At 44.4% G+C, this 19,896-nt stretch overlaps 2 protein-coding genes across 2 annotated transcripts in view; one reads left to right on the top strand and one right to left on the bottom strand.

Moving 5' to 3' along the window:
• LOC309416447 (E3 ubiquitin-protein ligase RBBP6-like) overlaps positions 1-19,896 on the top strand; it is a gene marked incomplete at its 3' end in the record, with an annotated part of 134,771 nt that overhangs the window by 55,937 nt on the left and 58,938 nt on the right.
• LOC309416424 (E3 ubiquitin-protein ligase RBBP6-like) lies at positions 3,449-19,835 on the bottom strand (the record flags this gene model as incomplete). Its single annotated transcript, XM_082015975.1, is given in 18 exon segments — positions 3,449-3,634; positions 3,638-4,784; positions 6,088-6,186; positions 6,555-6,914; positions 8,100-8,157; positions 8,251-8,329; positions 8,410-8,506; positions 9,619-9,962; positions 10,410-10,513; positions 11,266-11,438; positions 12,356-12,495; positions 13,330-13,426; positions 13,552-13,640; positions 14,887-14,931; positions 16,220-16,256; positions 16,612-16,650; positions 17,419-17,518; positions 19,501-19,835. Coding segments are annotated over 18 exon segments (3,360 nt in total). The 5' UTR covers positions 19,667-19,835.

Genomic DNA, 19,896 nt, shown 5'->3' with positions numbered 1-19,896 from the left:
ACCACCAGCATCCCCACCCCAGGCGCTACCGGTGTCCCCAGGAAGAGCCACCTCAACCCGGGGCCAAGGATGCCCTGTACCGACCAGAGGGCACATTTCTCAACGCCATCTATGTTTCCCACTGGACCCTATGCTTGGTCTGACAGTGCTAAATTGTGCAACTAAAACATTAGTAATGTCATCTTATTTCAGGCCATACTCCCATTAAGCAGTAGTCTTAAGGCAAACTTCTGCCTGCAAGAACAGACTTTCATCTGTTTTGATGTTTTTAAACAGAAAGCTAGAAAACAGCCTGTGATCCCTTTGCTGCTGCTGCAAAGACGCTACGGTTGACTTTCCTTCAGCCTGCAAGGCTGGCACTCTGTCACAAAAGGCAAATCTCACAGCTTGCTCCACCATTCTTAAATGCTAGGAAAGCTAAAGGTTACTTTCACACTCACCGAAGGATGGACTTCTACGTATCCATGGGCGACTTTACCAGCAATGTGCAAAGGAAAATTAACCCGATGCTCTTATAAAAATGCCTTTTGTGGGGAAACCCACAGAACAAGGAAATCCAAAGAGACGACATGTTTCTTTCACAACATCCCTCCAGTAGAAACAGCTATTTTACATAGAGAGGAGGGTAACAGGACAATAGATCGGGTTACTCTTTTTTCTACAGTTTCTTGTGTCTATTTTTTGCCCTGTTTTGCCAGTAACTAAAAGAATTGGAAACTTGGTCAGGAAAGTGCCAATTGGTCTTTAACTGTCAATGCTTCTGTTCCCCCATTAAAGCTTGCTGAAAATCCACCTTAGCTGTGGCAGTTCTATTCTGACAAACCACAGTCACAGCTCCTGAGTTCAGGAGCGTACACAAAGTGTTTTGAATTTTGCATTTCACCACAAAACTAATTGCTTTTTTAGCACACATTAAGTGTCAACTTAGACAGTCATATGTCTTCATTATGCAGGTTAAACAAAAAAGATGCTTTCCCTCAAAAGAAGAGAAATGTCAGTAAATTCTGGAGATTAACCTCACAGTTTCTAGGACTTCCGAGAAGCTCTCCCAGTCCGCATTTTAGCAGTTGCACTGGTTGAACCAGCAAACTGAGGAAATTGCAGACCCCACTGCCACACACGATCAGGTGTGGGGAACTGAACCACTGCAGGTTAAATCCCAAAAGCTGTCCACACCCGGTGGGATAGAGACACCCCCTTATTAGCTGAAGCTGTTGACAGCAGCTTTACCAAAGTCATGGTATCTTACTGGCATTTTTGTTTAAAAATCAACTCCGTTATTAAGGAACAGCCAAAGAACACATCGATACAGAAGCCAACTAGTAGTAAAAACCTCCACTTACTTGCTACACGTGTGGCCAGCCAGGGTCTGTCTGGCAAATACAATACAGAAAAAGCCAAAGAAAAGAAAACGCGAACTGCAGCACAGACTTGCTCTCTCATTTTTGCAACGATAGGTCACAATTTTGCAGACTCTAGGCATCCAGGAGGATAAAGGACATCCCCATCACATCTGCAGGCTCTTGGACGGGAATGCCCACACCACGAGGGTCTTCCTGGAGTGAGCCTGCTATGGAGATTGCTCGGGACACTTATGCCTGCCTTCTCGCCCTCTGTGACACCGTTCCTGTTACATCACAATGGCAGCCGTTCCGGGTTGGTTTGCGAGTTTATGCACAGCAACCTCGTCCTCTGCATGGGGTTTGCGTGGCAAGGTTGTGGCAGCAGGGCTGCAGGGGTGGCTTCTGTGAGAAGCTGCTAGAAGCTTCCCCTGTGTCCCATAGAGCCCGTGCCCGGCGGGGCCAAGCCAGGCAGCGACGGGGGCAGCACCTCTGGGATAACATATTTCAGAAGGGGACAAAACCGGCACGTGGCATTTGCAGCCGGAGAGAGGAGAACATGTGAAAACAGCCCTGCAGACACCAAGGTCCGTGCGGAAGGAGGGGCAGGAGGTGCTCCAGGCGCCGCAGCAGAGGTTCCCCTGCAGCCCCTGCTGAAGACCATGGTGAGGCAGGCTGTGCCCCTGCAGCCATGCAGCTCCACGCTGGAGCAGATCTCCACCTGCAGCCCGGGGAGGACCCCCCGCCGGGGCAGGGGGATGCCCGAAGGAGGCCGTAACCCCGTGGGACACCCGCGCTGCAGCAGGATCCTGGCAGGACCTGCGGAAAAGACATCCGGAGCAAAGCTGAGCCCGTGTGCTGGTGCACATCCCTCCCTTGAACCTGGGCCACTCTAAATTGCCTGACCAGCCTCCGCCTCTGAACAAAGGGTTTGGCAGAGAGAGGCCCTCAGCTGTACCAGGCGCTCTTGTGTAGACGAGGAGGAGAATGGCACTGAGGGTATCAGGGACGCAATCACCTGAACAAGGTACAGGACATGAACAGAACTAATCAATTATCTCCAGACAATCCTGGCAGCGGTAACGTCAAAACCTTCAGAAATCACCTGCCTGCATTGTGGAAACTCACTGATGCCTAAAGACAGTCATCTCCCAGTCCTATAAAGAGTGGTCCCAAGTGAGACCCTTTGAGCTCTCCTGGACCGCAGCGGGCTGCAACTAGCACCTCCTTCTGAGTGGGACGCCTCTCAGAGCCCGTGAACCCTCAAGTTCACGATCAGCTCAGAGGCTCGACTGCAGCCATTGAGCGACACAAAGCATTCGATGTGAGTATTTGACTGAATTCCAGGGGGATATTGAATAGGTACCTTGGTACATCTCTCTCTCTTTTCTCTAGATCTCTTTATGGGTCTCTGTCTCTACACCTATAGGTGTGTGTGTGATTAAGGACTTCTAAGTTTCAGTGGATTATGCTGCTAAGTTTTATATGATTTGATACTGTGACTTATCTCGGCATTGTTAGTGAATGTGATTGCTGCTATTTTGTATTGGATAAATTGCCATCTTTAAGTTACAGGAAGCACAAAATCATAGTCTGTATCACTACACCAGAATCCCCGATACCCTGTCCCTTTAGTCATAAACTGTTGACCAAATCTGGGAATAGGAGTGGATTCAGTCGCACCTAGACTCCTCTCTGAAAAGGACTTTAGAAAGCATGGGGGTCCTCTCTGAATCTCGTGACTCAATGGAAGGGTCTCTCCTACTCTCCCTCCTCAAATATACACATTAACTCGATTTGATAGACGAGTAAATCATTCCAGTTTAATTGTTCTATCTGCACAGCTTTTCCACCTTGAATAAGGAATAGAGTGGACCTTGCCATCGCCTTCTGCTAACTCATGCTTTTTACAAACCTAGATTAAAATCATGCGCTTTCTGGTATCTTTGGTGGTGATTCTTCAAGCAGCCTAAATTATCCATTCGTGACAGCCCAGGAAGCAGGGAGGGATGGGGGGGATATGTTTTAAGATTTCGTCTTATTTCTCATTATCCTACTCTGATTTTGGTTGGCAAGAATTTAAAATAATTTTCCCAAGTTGAGGCTCTTTAGCCTGTGATTGTAATTGCTGAATGACCTCTCCCTGTCCTCTGCTCTGAGTTGGTTTCTTTTGGATAGTCTTTCTTTGCCTTTTCCTCCACGACTGGTCTAGTTTCTGGGTGATCTTCTATCACTTTTGGATGAATTTTCTGTGGGGTACCAAGAGTCTTCGCATCCTTTTGAGAGGAAGATGTTTAAACATTGTCTGTCTTTGGCATGTCCTCCTTCACTTGTTTCACAGGAGGTTCCATTTGAGGAGACTTTTCACGCTCGCTGTCCACCTTCACTTGGGAAGCTTTAGCTCGTTTTCTTATATTGTCCTTCTGAGGAGGAACAGCCACTTCTGCTTCCCGCTTTGTCTTGCCAGGTTTTGCTTTTCGCTCATCCTTCTCTTTCTTCTTTTTAGACCCTGGCTTGAAAGCCATAGAATCTGCTCCCAAATGCTCATCCCTCATCTCAGGGGTGGCATCATCTCTGCTTGGGAGCATGAACAATGAGTCCCTTTGAACGACTTCTCCTGTAACTGGCTCTCTTGGTTTTCTCGCACCTTCTAGCAACTCAGCATTGAGAAAGCCTTCATTCACATCCTCTTTCCTTCTCTCCTGGTGTTTTTTAGGTTTATTTCCTTTGTCATCTCCACGTGGATTTTGCATCTTCCTCTCTTTGTTGCCACGGCTCTCTCTTCCGGAAGGTTGTTCAGGGTAATTTCCAGCTCTATTACAGCTGTGCTGCCTATGCCCCACAGGATAATCCTCCCTATGTCCCCAAGCATATGGCGAATACTCTCGTCTGGTCCCAGGTGGACCAAAGCAGTCTGGAGAAAAGTTCCCTCTCTTTACTGGAGGATGAAGTTGAGCACCAACACCATTGCCCTTGTAAAACTTTTCACACCACTCTCTGTAGTTCCTTTCCCATTCTCCGTATCCTTGCTCTCCAAATGGATCTCCAAAGTCAATAGATCTGCCATCGGAAGCTTTCATATCATACGGTGGAACTTGTCTGTACCGGTTAAAATACTCCCTTCCTCCTTCCCCTTGAGATATAGTCCATTTCCTGGGAGATTGGCCTCGGACTACTGGAGACCTTGACCGTGAATGGTGTCTTCTGTGTGGGGGTGACTTTGACCTCGACCAGTGATAACCATGTGGCCTTGACCAGGAATGATAGTTCTTGTGACTCTTCCCTTTGCCTCTTCTTGGATATGGTGGTGATCGTGAGTAGGAGCGAGAATGGGAACGACTAAATGATCGAGAGTACGAGCAAGAGTAGGAAGAACCTGTTCTTGACTTGGAGTAGGTATGCGAACTTGTAGAGGAAGATGAAGTACTACAGGGAGAGTTGGACCTTAAAAAAAACACAACACAAAAAAATTGATCAAGTTAATTCAAAACAGTTACTCTCCTCAGCTTTTTGGAGAGTTGGACCTTAAAAAAACCAGAACACAAAAAACCAGATGAAGTTAATTCAAAACAGTGACTCTCCCCAGCTTTTTTCCTCCCAGATTTCCTTTGGCTATTGATTGATTTAAGGTGCTGTATACTGGCCTCCACTGGGACATGAACGTGCACATTTTTCACTCCTCAACCACTACACGCAGTGCAAATCCCTTTTGTTGCAGTCAGATGCAAAAAGAGCAAGTCTTTATGGCTACCGTGCAGTATCAAACATTGAGAGAACACGATGTAGCATTAATACAGTAAAGATCAATGTTAAAATGCTGCTTGGACTATTTAACTTCACTACTTCTTTGGCAATTTGTATGGGATGCAAAATTCTTACGTCCAGTTGTCTTTAATCAACACTTCTGGCCAGATGTGCTAGCAAAATCTTACACATACCTCTAGCTCTAACCAGGGATAGTGACTGCATTTCAAGAGAAATCATCTCGAAAAGCTTCTGAACTCAGCCTCGACTAGGATGACTCAATGCCATTACTCTAGGACAGATACTGGCAGCATGAGCAAGAGAGAGCTTTTCAGCACTCCTGCCCAAGTGACTTCTGGGAATAGAAAACATCAGCTACCCTGAGGTTTTTCTTCACAAGGAGTTCTTTTATTATTTTTTAAAGAACCCTTTCGCATCATTCCGCAGACGTTCATGAGCATCTTCCCTCCTCTATAAGTCCTTCAGCAATTCAAGATTTCCTTACAAACAAGTCTGAGTCATGAGACAAATTTTACAAGCTCAAAAACATACTAGCATAAGCCACCAGTTTGCAGTCCAGGTTGAAATCTCTCTGTGTACCCACATGTGGTAAACAGAAGAGGAGATGAAGACAACGTCTCTCACAGATCTCCTCCAAAGTGCTTTGAGGAAATGGTTACAAGCAGAATAGGGAGATGCAGAAAATCCAGCAACTCCACCTCTTCAATTTCTGGCCTCCTCAAGGCTGTCAGGCGGTGAAGGATGCCATTACAGAGAAGCTTTACTAAAAGAGAAACCTGTTCCTGAACAGCTGTTGCCAAATTATAACTGCCAGTCAACTGTAATCTCTGCCCTATTTAAGCTAGGAATGCACGCATGAAACTCCTGTCGCTGCTAATCCCTGGGGTCATCCCATCCGTCTAGCAACAGAGCGGTGGAGTGGAATGCCTCCTGATTCTTCCAGACAATCTGCTTCTCCATAATGGACATGTAAAGCACGTACCTGGAAACCGAACGCTCCTTTCGAGACTTGTTATATTCCATCACTTCCTTAGCAAACTCATCCTTTGTAAACTCATCAGGTTTGGACTTTTTCTTTTCCCTGTGAAAACAAGTTTGACCTTTACTACCATTGTAGTTTGACCTTCGTTACCAAAAGACATCAAGAAACACAACATGGCCACTAGGAGAAAATGCCTACTGCATGCAAATGCAAAAGGTGAACAGCTAACATCGAAGGAAGACCAGCTTAGAATACCTACAACTTTTAGCCAATATTTTAGAACTACATTTGTCTTGTCTCAGTTTTGCATGTTTACCCTTTGCAAAGAAAAAGGACATGACATTATGACACCGTGACGATTCTTGCATTTTGTTGATGTCAGGTGCACTGTGGTGTAACTGCAGTCTGATATGCTATTGAAATACAACAACGAAAACCAAGGCAACTTCATTGAGCCAAATACTTACTCCTCTTGCAGTCTCTGCTGTTCTCGGTAAAACTCCTCCCTGGATAAAGGAGGTGCTTGTGTCATGAGGATGGTATTTGCATGAGCCCTTGGCACTGCTGTTGCTACCCAAGCTGATGACATGTTGGCAGGAGCTGGAGGATATCCTGGAGGGGGAACAGCGTACCCAGCAGATGGAGGCTGACCAGGTGGAAAGTGAAGAGGAGACTGTGCTGGTGGTAGCCCTGAAGGAAGTGCATGGGGTGGTGGAGGGTATGAGGGAGCTGGAGGCACAGGCACGACGACGGGTGTTGATGCTGCTTCTGTTGGGGCATGAGTCCTTTGGGAACGTCCACTGCGCAGGCGTCCTCGATTTGAACTTCTGAAGAAACCCAAAAACATGTGTCACTCTTTGTCACACTCTGCCCTGATTGTAAAGAGGAAAGCCAATGAAGCGGCAGCCTGGTGGCGAGCACTTCCTACCCTCAACTTCAGCATTTTTCTCCCTGCTTTCCCTTCACTTGAGACTACGCTCCCTTCTTGATCCTCATGCTTGCCTTCCAGACCCTCGCCCAGAACAGCTCCCGCAGTCTTCTCCCCTTATACTCCGCTTTGTGACCGTGGATGGAGGCTGCCCGTGCTTAAAAGACACTCCCATGTCCCATGTGCCAAGCGCCCACCGCTCCTCTGCCACTCCTTGATGTACTTACTGCTTATACTTACTACTGAAGATCACACTTCTGATCCTCAAAGTACTGCACAAATATTAACTAATCTTCTCTCAAACTTCTTTTAGCTTCTTCCACAGGCATCACCTGTGGTCTTGCCTCATGATGATGTCTTTGGCCTGTTCTTGTCCCTGAATTGTTATTTTCTTGCTTACTAAATTTGAGAGTTTTAGGAAATCTGTGGAATCATCCTGGCTTTTGTTGTGCTTTATCTTTAAGACATCATACACACAATGCACGCTTACAACCGATCTCTAACAAAGGCATACCAAAAGGAAGGACTAACTTGACACGGCAATAATAGATCAAACAAACGCCTCTCTCTCCCACTGAGAGAAAGCACCTTGGCTCGTTGAGATGAGAACATTGAAGAAATTCAAAATTGTCATCAAATAACAGCCTTGACTTTTCGAAGAATTTGCTCCACCAGTATCCGCTAAGTTGTGAAATAAAGAATGTTGGAGGCTGATTTGTATTGGGGAATCAATGTCTTCAGGTCTGTTCAGCCAGTAATCAAAAGGGTGGCTTTCCACCCAATCCTTTAGTTATATTTCATTTTTAGATGTACTGCTGGTTCCCTCAAAAACTGTTCCTTTTTCAGAGTCCTCTTTTCAATCACGTACTGGAGTTTTACTTTAAATACTCTACTGCAAGCACAGATCCCCTTTGTCAAAGCCAAATCAAATTAAGCCCTTTAAAAATTAATCACCGCTTCTATTCTCCACAACTATCTGGGCATACTTACTCCATTATAAATCAGCTGTAGTCTAAGTTAAGTGTTACGGCCTCGTTGAACAGGTTACGGGTCGTAATATACCGGATTTCTGTAGAATACTTACCGTTGCCAGCCTGGTCTGCCACCAGCTGAGCCAACTGTGCTGCCTGTGATTGCATGAGCTTTTGGCGTAGGGAGAGGAAAAAGAGAAAAATCCCATTTAGTTTATCTCAAGACAGCTTTTTAAAAGAAATTCTAAAGTTATAGTGACTTACCGGTTGAGGGTACTGATTGCCCTTGGGGGCCCAGAAGACTTGGGATCGCTGGTTGCCTTAGTGCAGGAACGTGATCGCCCTTGTCAATACATGCAAACAGTTAGAAATTAAGCTCCACTAAAAGGCAACAGTCACTGCATCATTTGAAAGAAAACTGACCTCCTCTTCCAACAAGCTGCTGGTTGACAGAGAGGGAAATTTCAGAAGTTCAGTAGCAGTCACCAGAGCAGCAGGAGGTAACACAGTATCAGCATCACTACCAAAAAAAAAAAAAAGTTATTATTCAAACAGCGTTTTCAAGTGCTACTGGAAATAGCAAGTCCAAGGTGAGAAAAGGCTGACTACTGTAAACGGGAAAAAAAATTAAAAAAAATCTTCATCAGATTTACAGATGTGAAGTTGGCCCATTCTTAAGGAAGCACTGGAAAGAAGTCAATTTGGACTACTGGCATGCCAAGAGAAAGCTCACTGGAAAAATATCTTCTTAAGCTAGCTGCACGTGAAAGGGTTAGAGCACATACAAGTCACACACTGAATCTCCGTTTTGGAAGACGCAAGAACTGAAATTCTATGAGGAAATGTTTATGTGCGAGTGCAGAGGCTGCCTTAGAGGTTCTTCTGAATTGCGGTTCTTTGCATTCAACGCTACAGCTGAGCCTGACAGTCTTCTGGACAGAGAGGCTATTTGCAGCCCAGGCATAAAGCTGAAAGGCCACAAGGCCTAAACAATCGTACAGATCTTTCACGTCTTTTCATGTGACTTCACCGGGCTGCAAACTCAGACTTTCATGTTTGTAAATACTTCAAAGTTACGGCGTTTCAGTGTTTATTAGCCGGGTCAGCACGCGTCACCGACTGCCCTTTGTGTTACTGAGGATGACTCTGACTTATCGTAAGATTGATGGTAGAAATACCGTAGAAAAACGTAATAGGAAAACACCTGCTCAGTTTTAGCTCTAATTGTGATTTTACAGGTTTCATGAAACTGTTGCTTCCTCCGTACTAGAGAGAAATTAATGCACTCAAGAAGCTTTGACATAACTAGAGGGCTCCTTTAGGAGTTGCTAGCCACATAAAACCAAAGGGCCCCTGGGCAAAATGTGCCTCTTTCAGGGTAAAACTCATAGACAATGACTGATAAGGGAACTGAGCAAGAAATACTTCTGAGAAAATCCTTGCATGAGACACACTTCCGAGTTATCAAAGTGTCCTCATTCAAAGTAAATACAAAAACCAGAACTTCCACTAGTATCGGGAACTGTCACTACCGATAGATAAATAGCTAGTGGAGAAGCTCAACAAGAAGAAGAATCTAACTTGAGCATTTTAGTGTCCTTTATATCCCTGTTGATCTACAGATTTACTTACCAAAGAGGTCCGTCCGGCTGTTCAGCACAGAGAGACAGGGACACTGCTGGAGGGAGACCAGAGGTGACGACAGAAGACGGATTTACTGGCAGCCCAACGGCCACAGAGGACTGACCAGAGGCCAACGATGACAAAGCAGCAGCAGAATGAGGAGCCAGGGATGCTAATGGAGTCATTAGTGGGTCCTGCTGTCTGGAAACTGCTGGCCGGAGCTGAGGCTGCATGTTGTGCGCTCTTGTTTGTCTCGTTAGTGGTGGTGGAGGTGGTGGAGGTGGCGGCTGCTGCTGACGTTGCTGCTGAATCTGCTCTCTGTAGCCAGTTCCATTACTGAAGTTGTTCACAGCCTAGAGGCAGAAAAACACGTACGGAAAGGCACTATGAAACTTCAGTAGATGTACGAACAAAAGCCTCCCCAGAGCAAAATTACTTGTGTGTTCCTGTAAACATTATCAATCCTAAAATCAATCAACATACAGGTATAGGAAGACATCAGGTGAAACACTGACCCTAACAATGGGTAACGCAGAGTATCTCTATTTACAGTACCTCAGTGTTAACACCAAATTTGAAAGTGAGGCAATCACGTTAAGCAAAAGTGTGACCTGAATTTGCCAGATTCTCTCTAAAGAGTTGTAAGCTTCTCTAACACCAGATAATGTCTCTGAAAAGTAAATTTAGCCTTATTCCATTTAGCCTTGCTTAAGGAGATGTAAACGAGTATTTTCTTCCCTTTCAGCTTTTCGCAAATAGACCTGTCTAACAAACAGTTTACATAAATGTCAGCATGTCACCTGGCGTAAGAACTTGTTGGCAGTCAAAGCATCGGGAGAAACGTCTGTTTGATGACACGTTGGGCATGTATGTTCCTCAGATTCCAGTAACGCTGTTCTAATACCTGTGAATAATGAGAACCGTCAAAAGAGTTTTCAGCAAAACTAAGGAAAATGTTGGGGTTCTAATCAATTATAAAAACACGTATATGATTAATGGGTGAATACGGTCTTGAACAGAGCCTGAAGCGGTAAATGTCCAGTAGTGTAAAAAATGTCCAGCATGCAGCAAATAACTAAGCAGTGTTGATATTTCACTGTTGTTACTTGGAAGCTGTAGAGTAGGCTGTGTCTTGATGTTTGGACTGGTCTTTCCACTGTGCAGGACAGTGAGAAGTCACCAACCTCAAGGTTGATGAATAAAACACATCTCAAAAAACCGTTCATATATGGATTCAAGTTCTGAAGGATTTCACCAACTCTCCTGTGGAGAAGAATGTGGATTAAACGCCCAACTCTCCGTTTGTTGCAGACCACAATAAGTCACCAGAGCAGGCTATAGAATTTTGCATGAGAGAAAGGGCTGGGGACAAACTAAATGCATTCAGTATCTCATACTGTAATCACCTGCACGGTTACACATTCTTCTCAGAGTCATCCTTCCACATGTACAGAGGGTTTAACTAGACACGTAACCAGGGAAAAAAGCTTTCTGCCTTTTTTTTCTGCCCTTTGCATAAGAAGGGTCCTCTCCCGTTCTGGGTATACTCAGGTATCAAACAGAACGGGTAACCAAGTAATTTCATTCTCACCCAGTTCTGCCTTCGGAAGGTCAGATGCCATGTTTTGAGTTAACAACCGTGGGAGTAAGACTTACATTCGTCACAGTAACTGTTTCCACAGCAGGGAGTAACAGCTGCGTCACTCATGACCTCTTTGCAAATGAGACATAACAACTCCTCTGGAACAGGAGCGTCTGAGGAGGAGGAGGAGGACGGCTCCTCTGGTGAAAAGGGAGGCTTTTCCTTCTTTCCTCTAGCATACGCTTCCCTGGAGGCGGGGCGGGGAAGGAAAAACAACAAGTGAAAGATGGGCAAAGGAGAACTTTTCCAAGCTTTGGATTTTCCGCAAGGAAGGTAAAATAGATGGCATTCTTCTCACTCCACATTAGCCTTCTAAAGCGTAGGCATTTAGTTTCAACTACTTCTCTTTGGCCACCACACCAGAAGAGGGAGGGGGAACAATTTTCCTTCTGCAGAACTCTCCCATTCATGGGATCAACTAAGAGATTGGCTCAGACTAGAAAAATCATTTTTCGACATCCAGAAATCAGCTGAAATGAATCCCACCTCTCCTCTGCCAGAGGGTCAATGTAAATTGCAGGCTCAGGATCAAGTGAGTCTCCGATTAAATACACTTTATGAATAAAAGAAAACTATGTCTCAGCTTCTACAAAAGGAGATCCATGACAGCCACAAACAGAAGTGCTACCAAGTGCATTTCTTCTCAGCCACTCTTGTCACCACACAGTAGGATTTTCTTAGGGTAAAGCAAAACAGGAAAACATCTGTCTGGTTCACACATGAGATTTGATCAAAGCCAGAGGGGGAGGAAATCTCAGTCACACAGCTATTTGTTAAATTGGGCAAGAAGCCTTTGAAACGTCAAAGAGAAGCAAAACGAGCTTTCGAGGAGAATGACTCCAACGGTAAGCACTAGTGAAATCTTCTGCAGACCTACAGATTCTAGGTGTACCACAAGTTGAACCAACTTCCAGGGGTGTGAACAGCAGGACCAGTCTATTTCCATATTGGAAAGTATCACAGATTTTAAGGCAACGATACAATGACGGTGCTTCCTCCCTCATAATTACAGACGCTGGCCAACTTGCTTGCATTGCCACTCGGACAAACACGCATGGTTTCTCTCGTTCCCTTTCTGCTCAGTCCCATTAATCCCATACTTACGCACTAATAATTGGTATGGCGTATTTCCCAGTGCTTGTCAGCATAGCGCCCTTTATACTGGGATCTTTCACCTCCATCAGGAAACTCCTCGGAATTCCTGTGCTCCTTTTAATTCTGGGAACAGACTCAAAAATTCTGTCCTGTTAAGAAAAGAAGTGCAGATATCTCTCATCTTAAGACCCACCCTTAAAAGGACATTTCAATGATGATTTTCAGCAGCAAAAGCCTTTAATCCTCTGCTTTTACCCAGTGTAAGGCTTGCTCGACTAAAATACCTTTCTTCCTAAAGGAATATAGCCAGGGTGTCCCAAAGGCTTGAGCAGTGTTTTGAACTCGGTCAACATCCTTTGGCTTAACGTCAGGTTCCTTAAGGGTGAAATATCCCTTGGCTCACCATCCACTCGGAGAAGAGACACAACCCCGCTCCTCCTTCAAAGCGCAGTTCAGAGTGAGAGCTTAACTCGGTGCTCTGAATCCGACACTGAGAAACTGAGATTCACCTTCTCTAGTGAAGGTTGAATTCATATCTCACGCGTATACATTCAGCAACTGATGTCAAATGGCATGGCTACTCAGCCAGGTGCTTGTGTAACTAAAACACGCAAACATTGAACGGATGTCGATAGAAACATCTTGGGTTTTTACAAACTACTGAAAACTGTGAACTGTCATTAAAAAGCATTGAAACCAGAAAAATTTCCAATAAAATTGAAATGTATAAAATATGCATGACAGTGTGTGGAGAAAGATCTATGGACATATGTAATGTCCATGGCCTAGAAGGAAGAAAATGTTACATTTATAACTCCAGGTTTCCCGTGAATTGTAAAGGGCTTTGCAACATTGCCACATGACCTCTGCGTTTCACCCCAAAAGAAACAATTCTTAACATGAGTGTTCATGTATTTGTTACGGAACTGCCAAGGGAAAACAATTTAAAAGTAAGTCACACCAGAAGTCCCCCGCAATCTTACCCCCTTTGTTGGGCAGTTCTTTACACAGTGGCCAGGTTTTCCACAACCAAAGCAAGTATATGATGTCGGAGGTGGACCCAAGGCTTTCTTCGTGTAACTAAAGGTGTTTTGGGGAAAAAAAAGAAAAAGGATGAATGTGTTAAATCCATGTTTGTTAAAACCAACAAGTTTACAGGTTTTCCATCGTCGCCAAAGATCGGATTTGACATTATCCACACTTACTTGGCTGGATCATATTCACGGCAAGACTGGATCATCATGGCTTTTATTTTATCTTCTTCGGCAGCATTGGCTTCAGCCAGATTGGCAGTCTGTTGTTTAACAAGTAATCGTTTGAGAGGCACATTAGAAACACATTGAAGCGCACACAGCCAAAGACAACACCACTCACCCAAGCCTGTACAGAGCAGCACAACACTAGCTGAGGTTGCCTGAAAACAGCTGCTTATATAAAAAATAGTTGTGCTGAAAGTGTTCTGGGGAGTCCTTACACCATGAAATGATGCTTATGTGCCTGTTAACCTACTTGAAAAGAGCATTCTTGGGCACTCAAAACCTTAGGCTCAGGTTGGACCTTATAAAGACTTGTGCACCTACTCCAGTTTTCTTCCAAGTGGACTGAAGCTATGCACAGAAAAAGTTAGACCTGCCGGTATTATTAAAGGGATCTTTAAGCTCCAGTCTATTTGAAGGAGAAGACAGCCACTGTACATTGAATTGAGAAAGATGAAGGCAAGTACCATTGTTTATATTTGCAGCATCAGAAGGATACACAACTTAAAGGTCAGGGAAGTTGGTTTTGCTTGCTGAAATTCAGCTTCACACACAGAAGCATTACAGAGATTCAAGCTTTTTAGAGCCCCTCAGCAAGACAAAAGACTCTTTTCAGTAGAAATTGGACCACTCATGTGCTGTAGGCAGTCCAAACTGCACGTTCCCCCCTGCTAAATTCTTCATATTAACTGATGTAACTAGGAACATTTTCACAATCTACACTGTCTGTGTCCCAACAAATTAGACCGTGTTGTCCACTCTAGATATACTGCAATTTATGAAATTGTGCAGCATTCCAAGAACGGATCTATAACTATAATGACTAGAAATTCAAAAATAGCCATGCCATTGCCCATGCGACAGAAACGCTTCTACTTTGGCTGTTGCAACCCCCCCCAAGATGTCCATAATCAACAGCCAATTCAGTTCTTCTGTGAACATTGTGTTCGTTTCCAATGTAAACCTAACGAAATGTGTGAACAAGTCAACAGCTTCTGCAAGGCTGCTGCTTTGTGTCTTGAAGCTGAGTCATACTGCAACACTATGTGCAGGCTGATAAGGTGCTCCCCTTCGATCTTCCCAAAGTGGGAACTGCTCTTCACAGGATACTATCAACAGCTACACAGGCTTTAAAGTTCAAATAAATAAATTATTAAAAACTACATTAAAGTTTTCTTCCCATTACAACAGTTATCCTGCTATAGATCACAGTGTACAATTTAAAAATTTGAAGCAAACACTTTTTTTTTTTATGTATTTGACAGGAAAAAAAAATATATATACCTTAATCAGCTGGGCCAGAGAAAGAGGTGCAGAAGAGTCATCACTCTGTTCAAAAAAAATTAAAAACATCTTTAAGTTTTACAATCAAAACCTAGCAATAGTTAACCTCTACGGTAGTCGGAAATTCTGCACTATATCCTCTGAGCATCACTGAAATAGGCATTTCCAACCTAGTGTCATTTGCCTGTGTTCAAAACAAAGTCCAAACCCACGACAGCTTAGGAGTGCCTATGTGGTTAAGGAGAAGAAACTAAAACAACCAAAGCCGCTTGAGATTACGTATTGCTCCAGAATGTCTCAGCCTTGTCAAATGCTCACAACTGCTTAAAAGTCCAAGGGGTAAGGAAGCTGTCAACTGTCCGCTAAAAGGGATTCTAAAACAATATTTATGTTTCTTGGAGAAGGAAGCATCACTACAGAAAACTTATTTTCAGTGTAGTTTGTAAATCAATCAGCGTCTCATCATTTATAAATGCACACGGCTATGCCTTTATGAACACAGCCTAGTTGCCTGTCAAAATCAAGCATGGGCACATCAGCCCTGAAACAGGAACTCTGCCTCTCCTCTCCATAAGTTTAAAAATGCCAGGCTCACCACACCCCACAAAACCCAAATGCAAACACCACTCCAAAGCATCCGCCATAAAAGAAACCCACCACTTTATCAAGAAAAAAAATAAACTGCTCAAATTATTGAAATTAAGGTGTCTGCCATGACAGAGTAGCCTATAAAAACTGAGAAAATGGATTTCTTGTCGTGTATTAGACCGCAGGCCACACTACGCAAATTAGTTTGGGAAGTGTGAGAATTTAATATTATTCTCCTTGCCAGCAGACCAAAACCAAGTCTTAATGATGACAAAAACATGGATTCAGAGCACAATCCTGGGATTTTTTTTTTTCTCCTTTGCAACCACACTCCTCCCTCCCAGCTACCTCCTGCAACAGCTTGCAGGAATGAAGTCCTCAGGCCACCAGTCAGCAACGGACTGCGGCATTTACTGGGAACTAAGATGACATGCGGTTTTTCCACAAGTCAAAAGGGTAGCTCTCATCTGGTTCCTTTTCCAGGATATTGAATTCTATGATGCCACAAGCAGCAGTTAAGCTGACACTAGTAAAACATCATCAGAAAGACATCCGAATCACTGCTTAGTTTTTTAGAAACGTAGAATAAAATTTCTATGATGCTGAATCAAATACATTGTACATACAGCATCTATGTTTTAGTGGAAAATATATTAGGTTAATGTTGGGGAAATTAACACAAGGCTACATTGATTGGAATTAAGTGCAGTGTGTAGAAAAAAGTGTGAGATGGTGTTTTACATACGCCTCTTGATATTCCACTCACTGGCTCAGTTTGACATCTGGAAGAAGAAATAAAAGTGATCAGAACTTAAAAGAAAGCCCTTGTGCCCAACATACAGCAGTGACGACAGATTACAGAACTTGAACATCAAAACGTGATGTGCTGATAGTCTAGTGCATGTGGAAACGTATTCATATACATAAACGGCTCTCTCTTGGTACCTTCAGTGCAACTAAAAAAACCCCAGAAGCCCATTTCTACTTTGTCAGAAAATTACTCTAAGACTTACAGAAATAGAACACCAAAGTGCCTCAGATATTTTGTCTCTGCTACGAAAGTATCAAAAATATGAAGTCTGTACTACAGTTTTGTGTCTTAAACATGGTGACTAAAAATAGTAGTAGAAATGTCACCTGAAGGCAGTGCCTAGGATTTTCTGCGATTTAGGAGTCCTGTAGGGAAATAAAAAAAAAAAAAAAGGGACTTAATTGCCAGAATTTGCTTTAAGATAACCTTGAAAATGCTACAGTATTTGGGGAAATATTTATTACATCTGGGAACTCGCTGAGATTCCACATACTCATTGATCTGTATCTGCATGTAGATGATCATGAATGAGACATGCAGCCATCGATGTAGTTAACAAATTATTCCAGCATCATCCCAAGTGTCCCATCAGCAGAGCTGGTGACCCTTGGTCTTTCCCCTCTAGCTAGTATGCAAAAACACCAGATTTGGGGCATAAGGATACCTGCCATATGCCACCCCCCCTGCCCCAAATGCAAAGAATAGACGGATTCGCAGAAACACTGAGAATCAGACTCTTCTGAGATGGGAACAAATTCTAAGTTTACACTCCAGTGCGTACCTGTCTTCACTCTAAAAGCAAGACAAGCAAACACATGTAACAAGGAATCTCTCCACGTAGAGGAAACAGCATCAAAAACTTGGCGCTCAGAAAAAACAACCCCAAGATCAAACCAAATAGAATCATTCTTAACAGTTACCGTTGTTGGAGTTTGAACCCCATGTCCCAGCAGGCCGAAAAGCATAAGTTTACTTTGGGACAGGAACAATAAAATCTACCCCATTACAACAAAAACTAACAGCAGCTTTAACCAGAAAGATACAATCTGAGTGCCTCTGGAAATGAACATCAATTAGAAAAGGTAACACACCCAAACCACTAACACAGAACACAGTGCTTTATGGATACCTACAGAACGTATGTTTTGCTGGTAGCTTTAACTGCTCCGACAGGGATTCTTCTCACAATTACTGATGAGTTCTTAGGAATCAGGGCATTAGCCTCTGTGTATTCTGAAAACAACATAAATGCAGAAAAAAACATTAGTCAATTCATAAGAATGTATATGAATATGTAATTACACAGCGCGGCAGAGAGGGAAGCCCTTTGCAGATAGAAAAGCCAGATTTCAGATGTAACGGGGCATTTTTATCGTCTCAGCACACTAGCAGTACATTCCAAGAAATCTTCAGGTTTGAGAACCAAACGCAAGCAGCACAATCTTTTCCAGTTTTTTTTGAGAGAGCGTGAATGCCAACAGCAAAATGCTCCCAAAGGTCACTAAAGGAGAGTCTGCTAGCGCATGAGGTTCTGTCCTGATCTAGCTTAAGTGGCTTTTGCTTCTGTTAGGCTACAAAACCAAGGGATCCTTGGAGAAAAACAAAGCACAGCCAAGTCTCACCTGTGTAAAGCAGATCTGAAGTCAGACAAGCTTGCCCTGCAACAAAACAGGCCCTTAGCTAAAGCATGAAATCTCTGCGCCGTTGCTTTCATAGCTGTTCACTAAAAGCGATTCGGCCACGCTGCTGGTGCTCAAGGCCGACAGAACACAGAAGACAGCCGGCCACCTCTGCGTATGGCTTGCAGCTTAAGACTGCAGACTTAACACTTAAGGGATGTGGTACCAGTTGGCTTTAATACATTTCTATTTCCTTCGCCTCGATTAATTGAATTCATTTTGGTTGATGGCACCTTAATAAAGGTGAAGTCAAACAACGCAGACTAAAAAGTTAACTTTCTTTTTCTTCTTTTAATAGGAAAGGATTAAAGCTGGAGCACTATTCCTGAAGTGCCTGGAAATTTTTGTTTGCTTGATTTGAATTTAACAGATGCCAGCTTAGTCTAGCAGCTCTCGGACAAAACTGGCATCTCCCAGCAGGAACCTTTTCCTCCTGGGCAGCAATATCCCCAAGCAGAGACTTGGCAACAAATCTTTCTATTTCTGAAAAGTCACACCCCAAGGCCTGTAATCACATTCAAACTTCTCAAGACAGCAGCTTACCAAACTGAAATATCATACTAAGTACCACGAAACCATTATCATCTCTGAGAAACAAGCACCACTTTTTAGGTTTAAAAGAATTTATGACTTCTCTAAGAACGTTTCTTACGTATAGTCACCATAAATGTTCTGCCGGAAAACTTCAGTAGTGCCCTGATACGGTTCACACGTAGTACCAGGGAAAAAAAATGCTTAGAGACATATGGTGAAATGATGCTCGATAGCACCTGAACGACAATGTCTTTGGTGTAGAAAAGAAGCGATATTAACAAGAAATTCCAAGGTGTCATTTAGATACGGAGAACATCCATGGCAGAGGAGCCATTAGAGGGTCTGCACAGATGGTAACTCACAGCTACCCTCTTGATCCAAAGTGTTGCTAGCGAGCAGTTGCTGCAACAGCCACCAAGCCAGTTTTCCAGTGCAGTGGAGTAAAGCAAGGTGATCACAAAACGAAGTCACCAAAGACAATTTATTTCTTCAAAGTAGCCACCTGTTCTCTTCCCATCCCTTTCAGCTTTCTCCACCTGATTTCCAAGACATCTGGAGAGGTTATTAATATAAGATATCCTCCCATATTTCCTTATCATTTTACCTAGCAGAATTCCAGGAAAGCAAAAATTTCTAAGCCCTGTACATCACACATCAACCACACATTCTTCTATGCCTGCTCCGCGCCCAAAGCACAGATCTGAAGGTAGTTGTCAGAACAGCAACTACAAAAGAACAGCCCTGAGGCCCCCAACACAAGCCACAGCTACCGAGCGTGGCCGAATCACATTATGGCTTCCCACCCCATGTAAGCCCCCGCGCCGCTTGCCCTCCCAGTCCCCCCGCAGGCCGGCAAGATGGGCCTCAGGCTGACTCAGGCTACGTGGGGACGAGCCACAAAGAGCAGAGCGTGGCTCCCACAGGCCATGGCCATCACAGGGTGGTCTGTGACACTGCCAGCCGGGCAGTCCCCGAGCCCCCACGCCCGCCGCCCCCACGCACCTTCTTTGGTCTGGGCGTTGGTGATCTGCAGGTCACAGGTGGCCGCCTTCAGCTTCTCCCGGCCCATGATCTGGCGCTTGAGGTCGCACAGGGAGATGTGGAGGCCGGTGAAGGTGACCGTGTCATAGCTCAGCTTGGAGGAGAACTTGTAGTGGACGCACGACATGGTCGGGGCCTGCTCCCCGACGGCGTCTACTACAGCGGACCGAGGGGACTGAGCTCACCCCCGCAACAAGTCCGGCCTGCGGCCCTCAGCGACGGGCAGGCGGGCGGATGACGGGGAGAGGCCCCCGCGGCCCCGGCTCGGCCTCTGCTCCCTCTCTCACGCAGCGCTCCCAGGCCCAACCACTCGCTGTGGGCACTCGGGCACCTCTGCCTCAGCGTTCCGTTGGGGGT

Source organism: Phaethon aethereus (genome assembly GCF_964289735.1).
Source record: "Phaethon aethereus genome assembly, contig: HAP1_SCAFFOLD_108, whole genome shotgun sequence".
Lineage (NCBI taxonomy): Eukaryota > Metazoa > Chordata > Aves > Phaethontiformes > Phaethontidae > Phaethon > Phaethon aethereus.
This window is presented reverse-complemented; position numbering and strand designations above follow the sequence as displayed.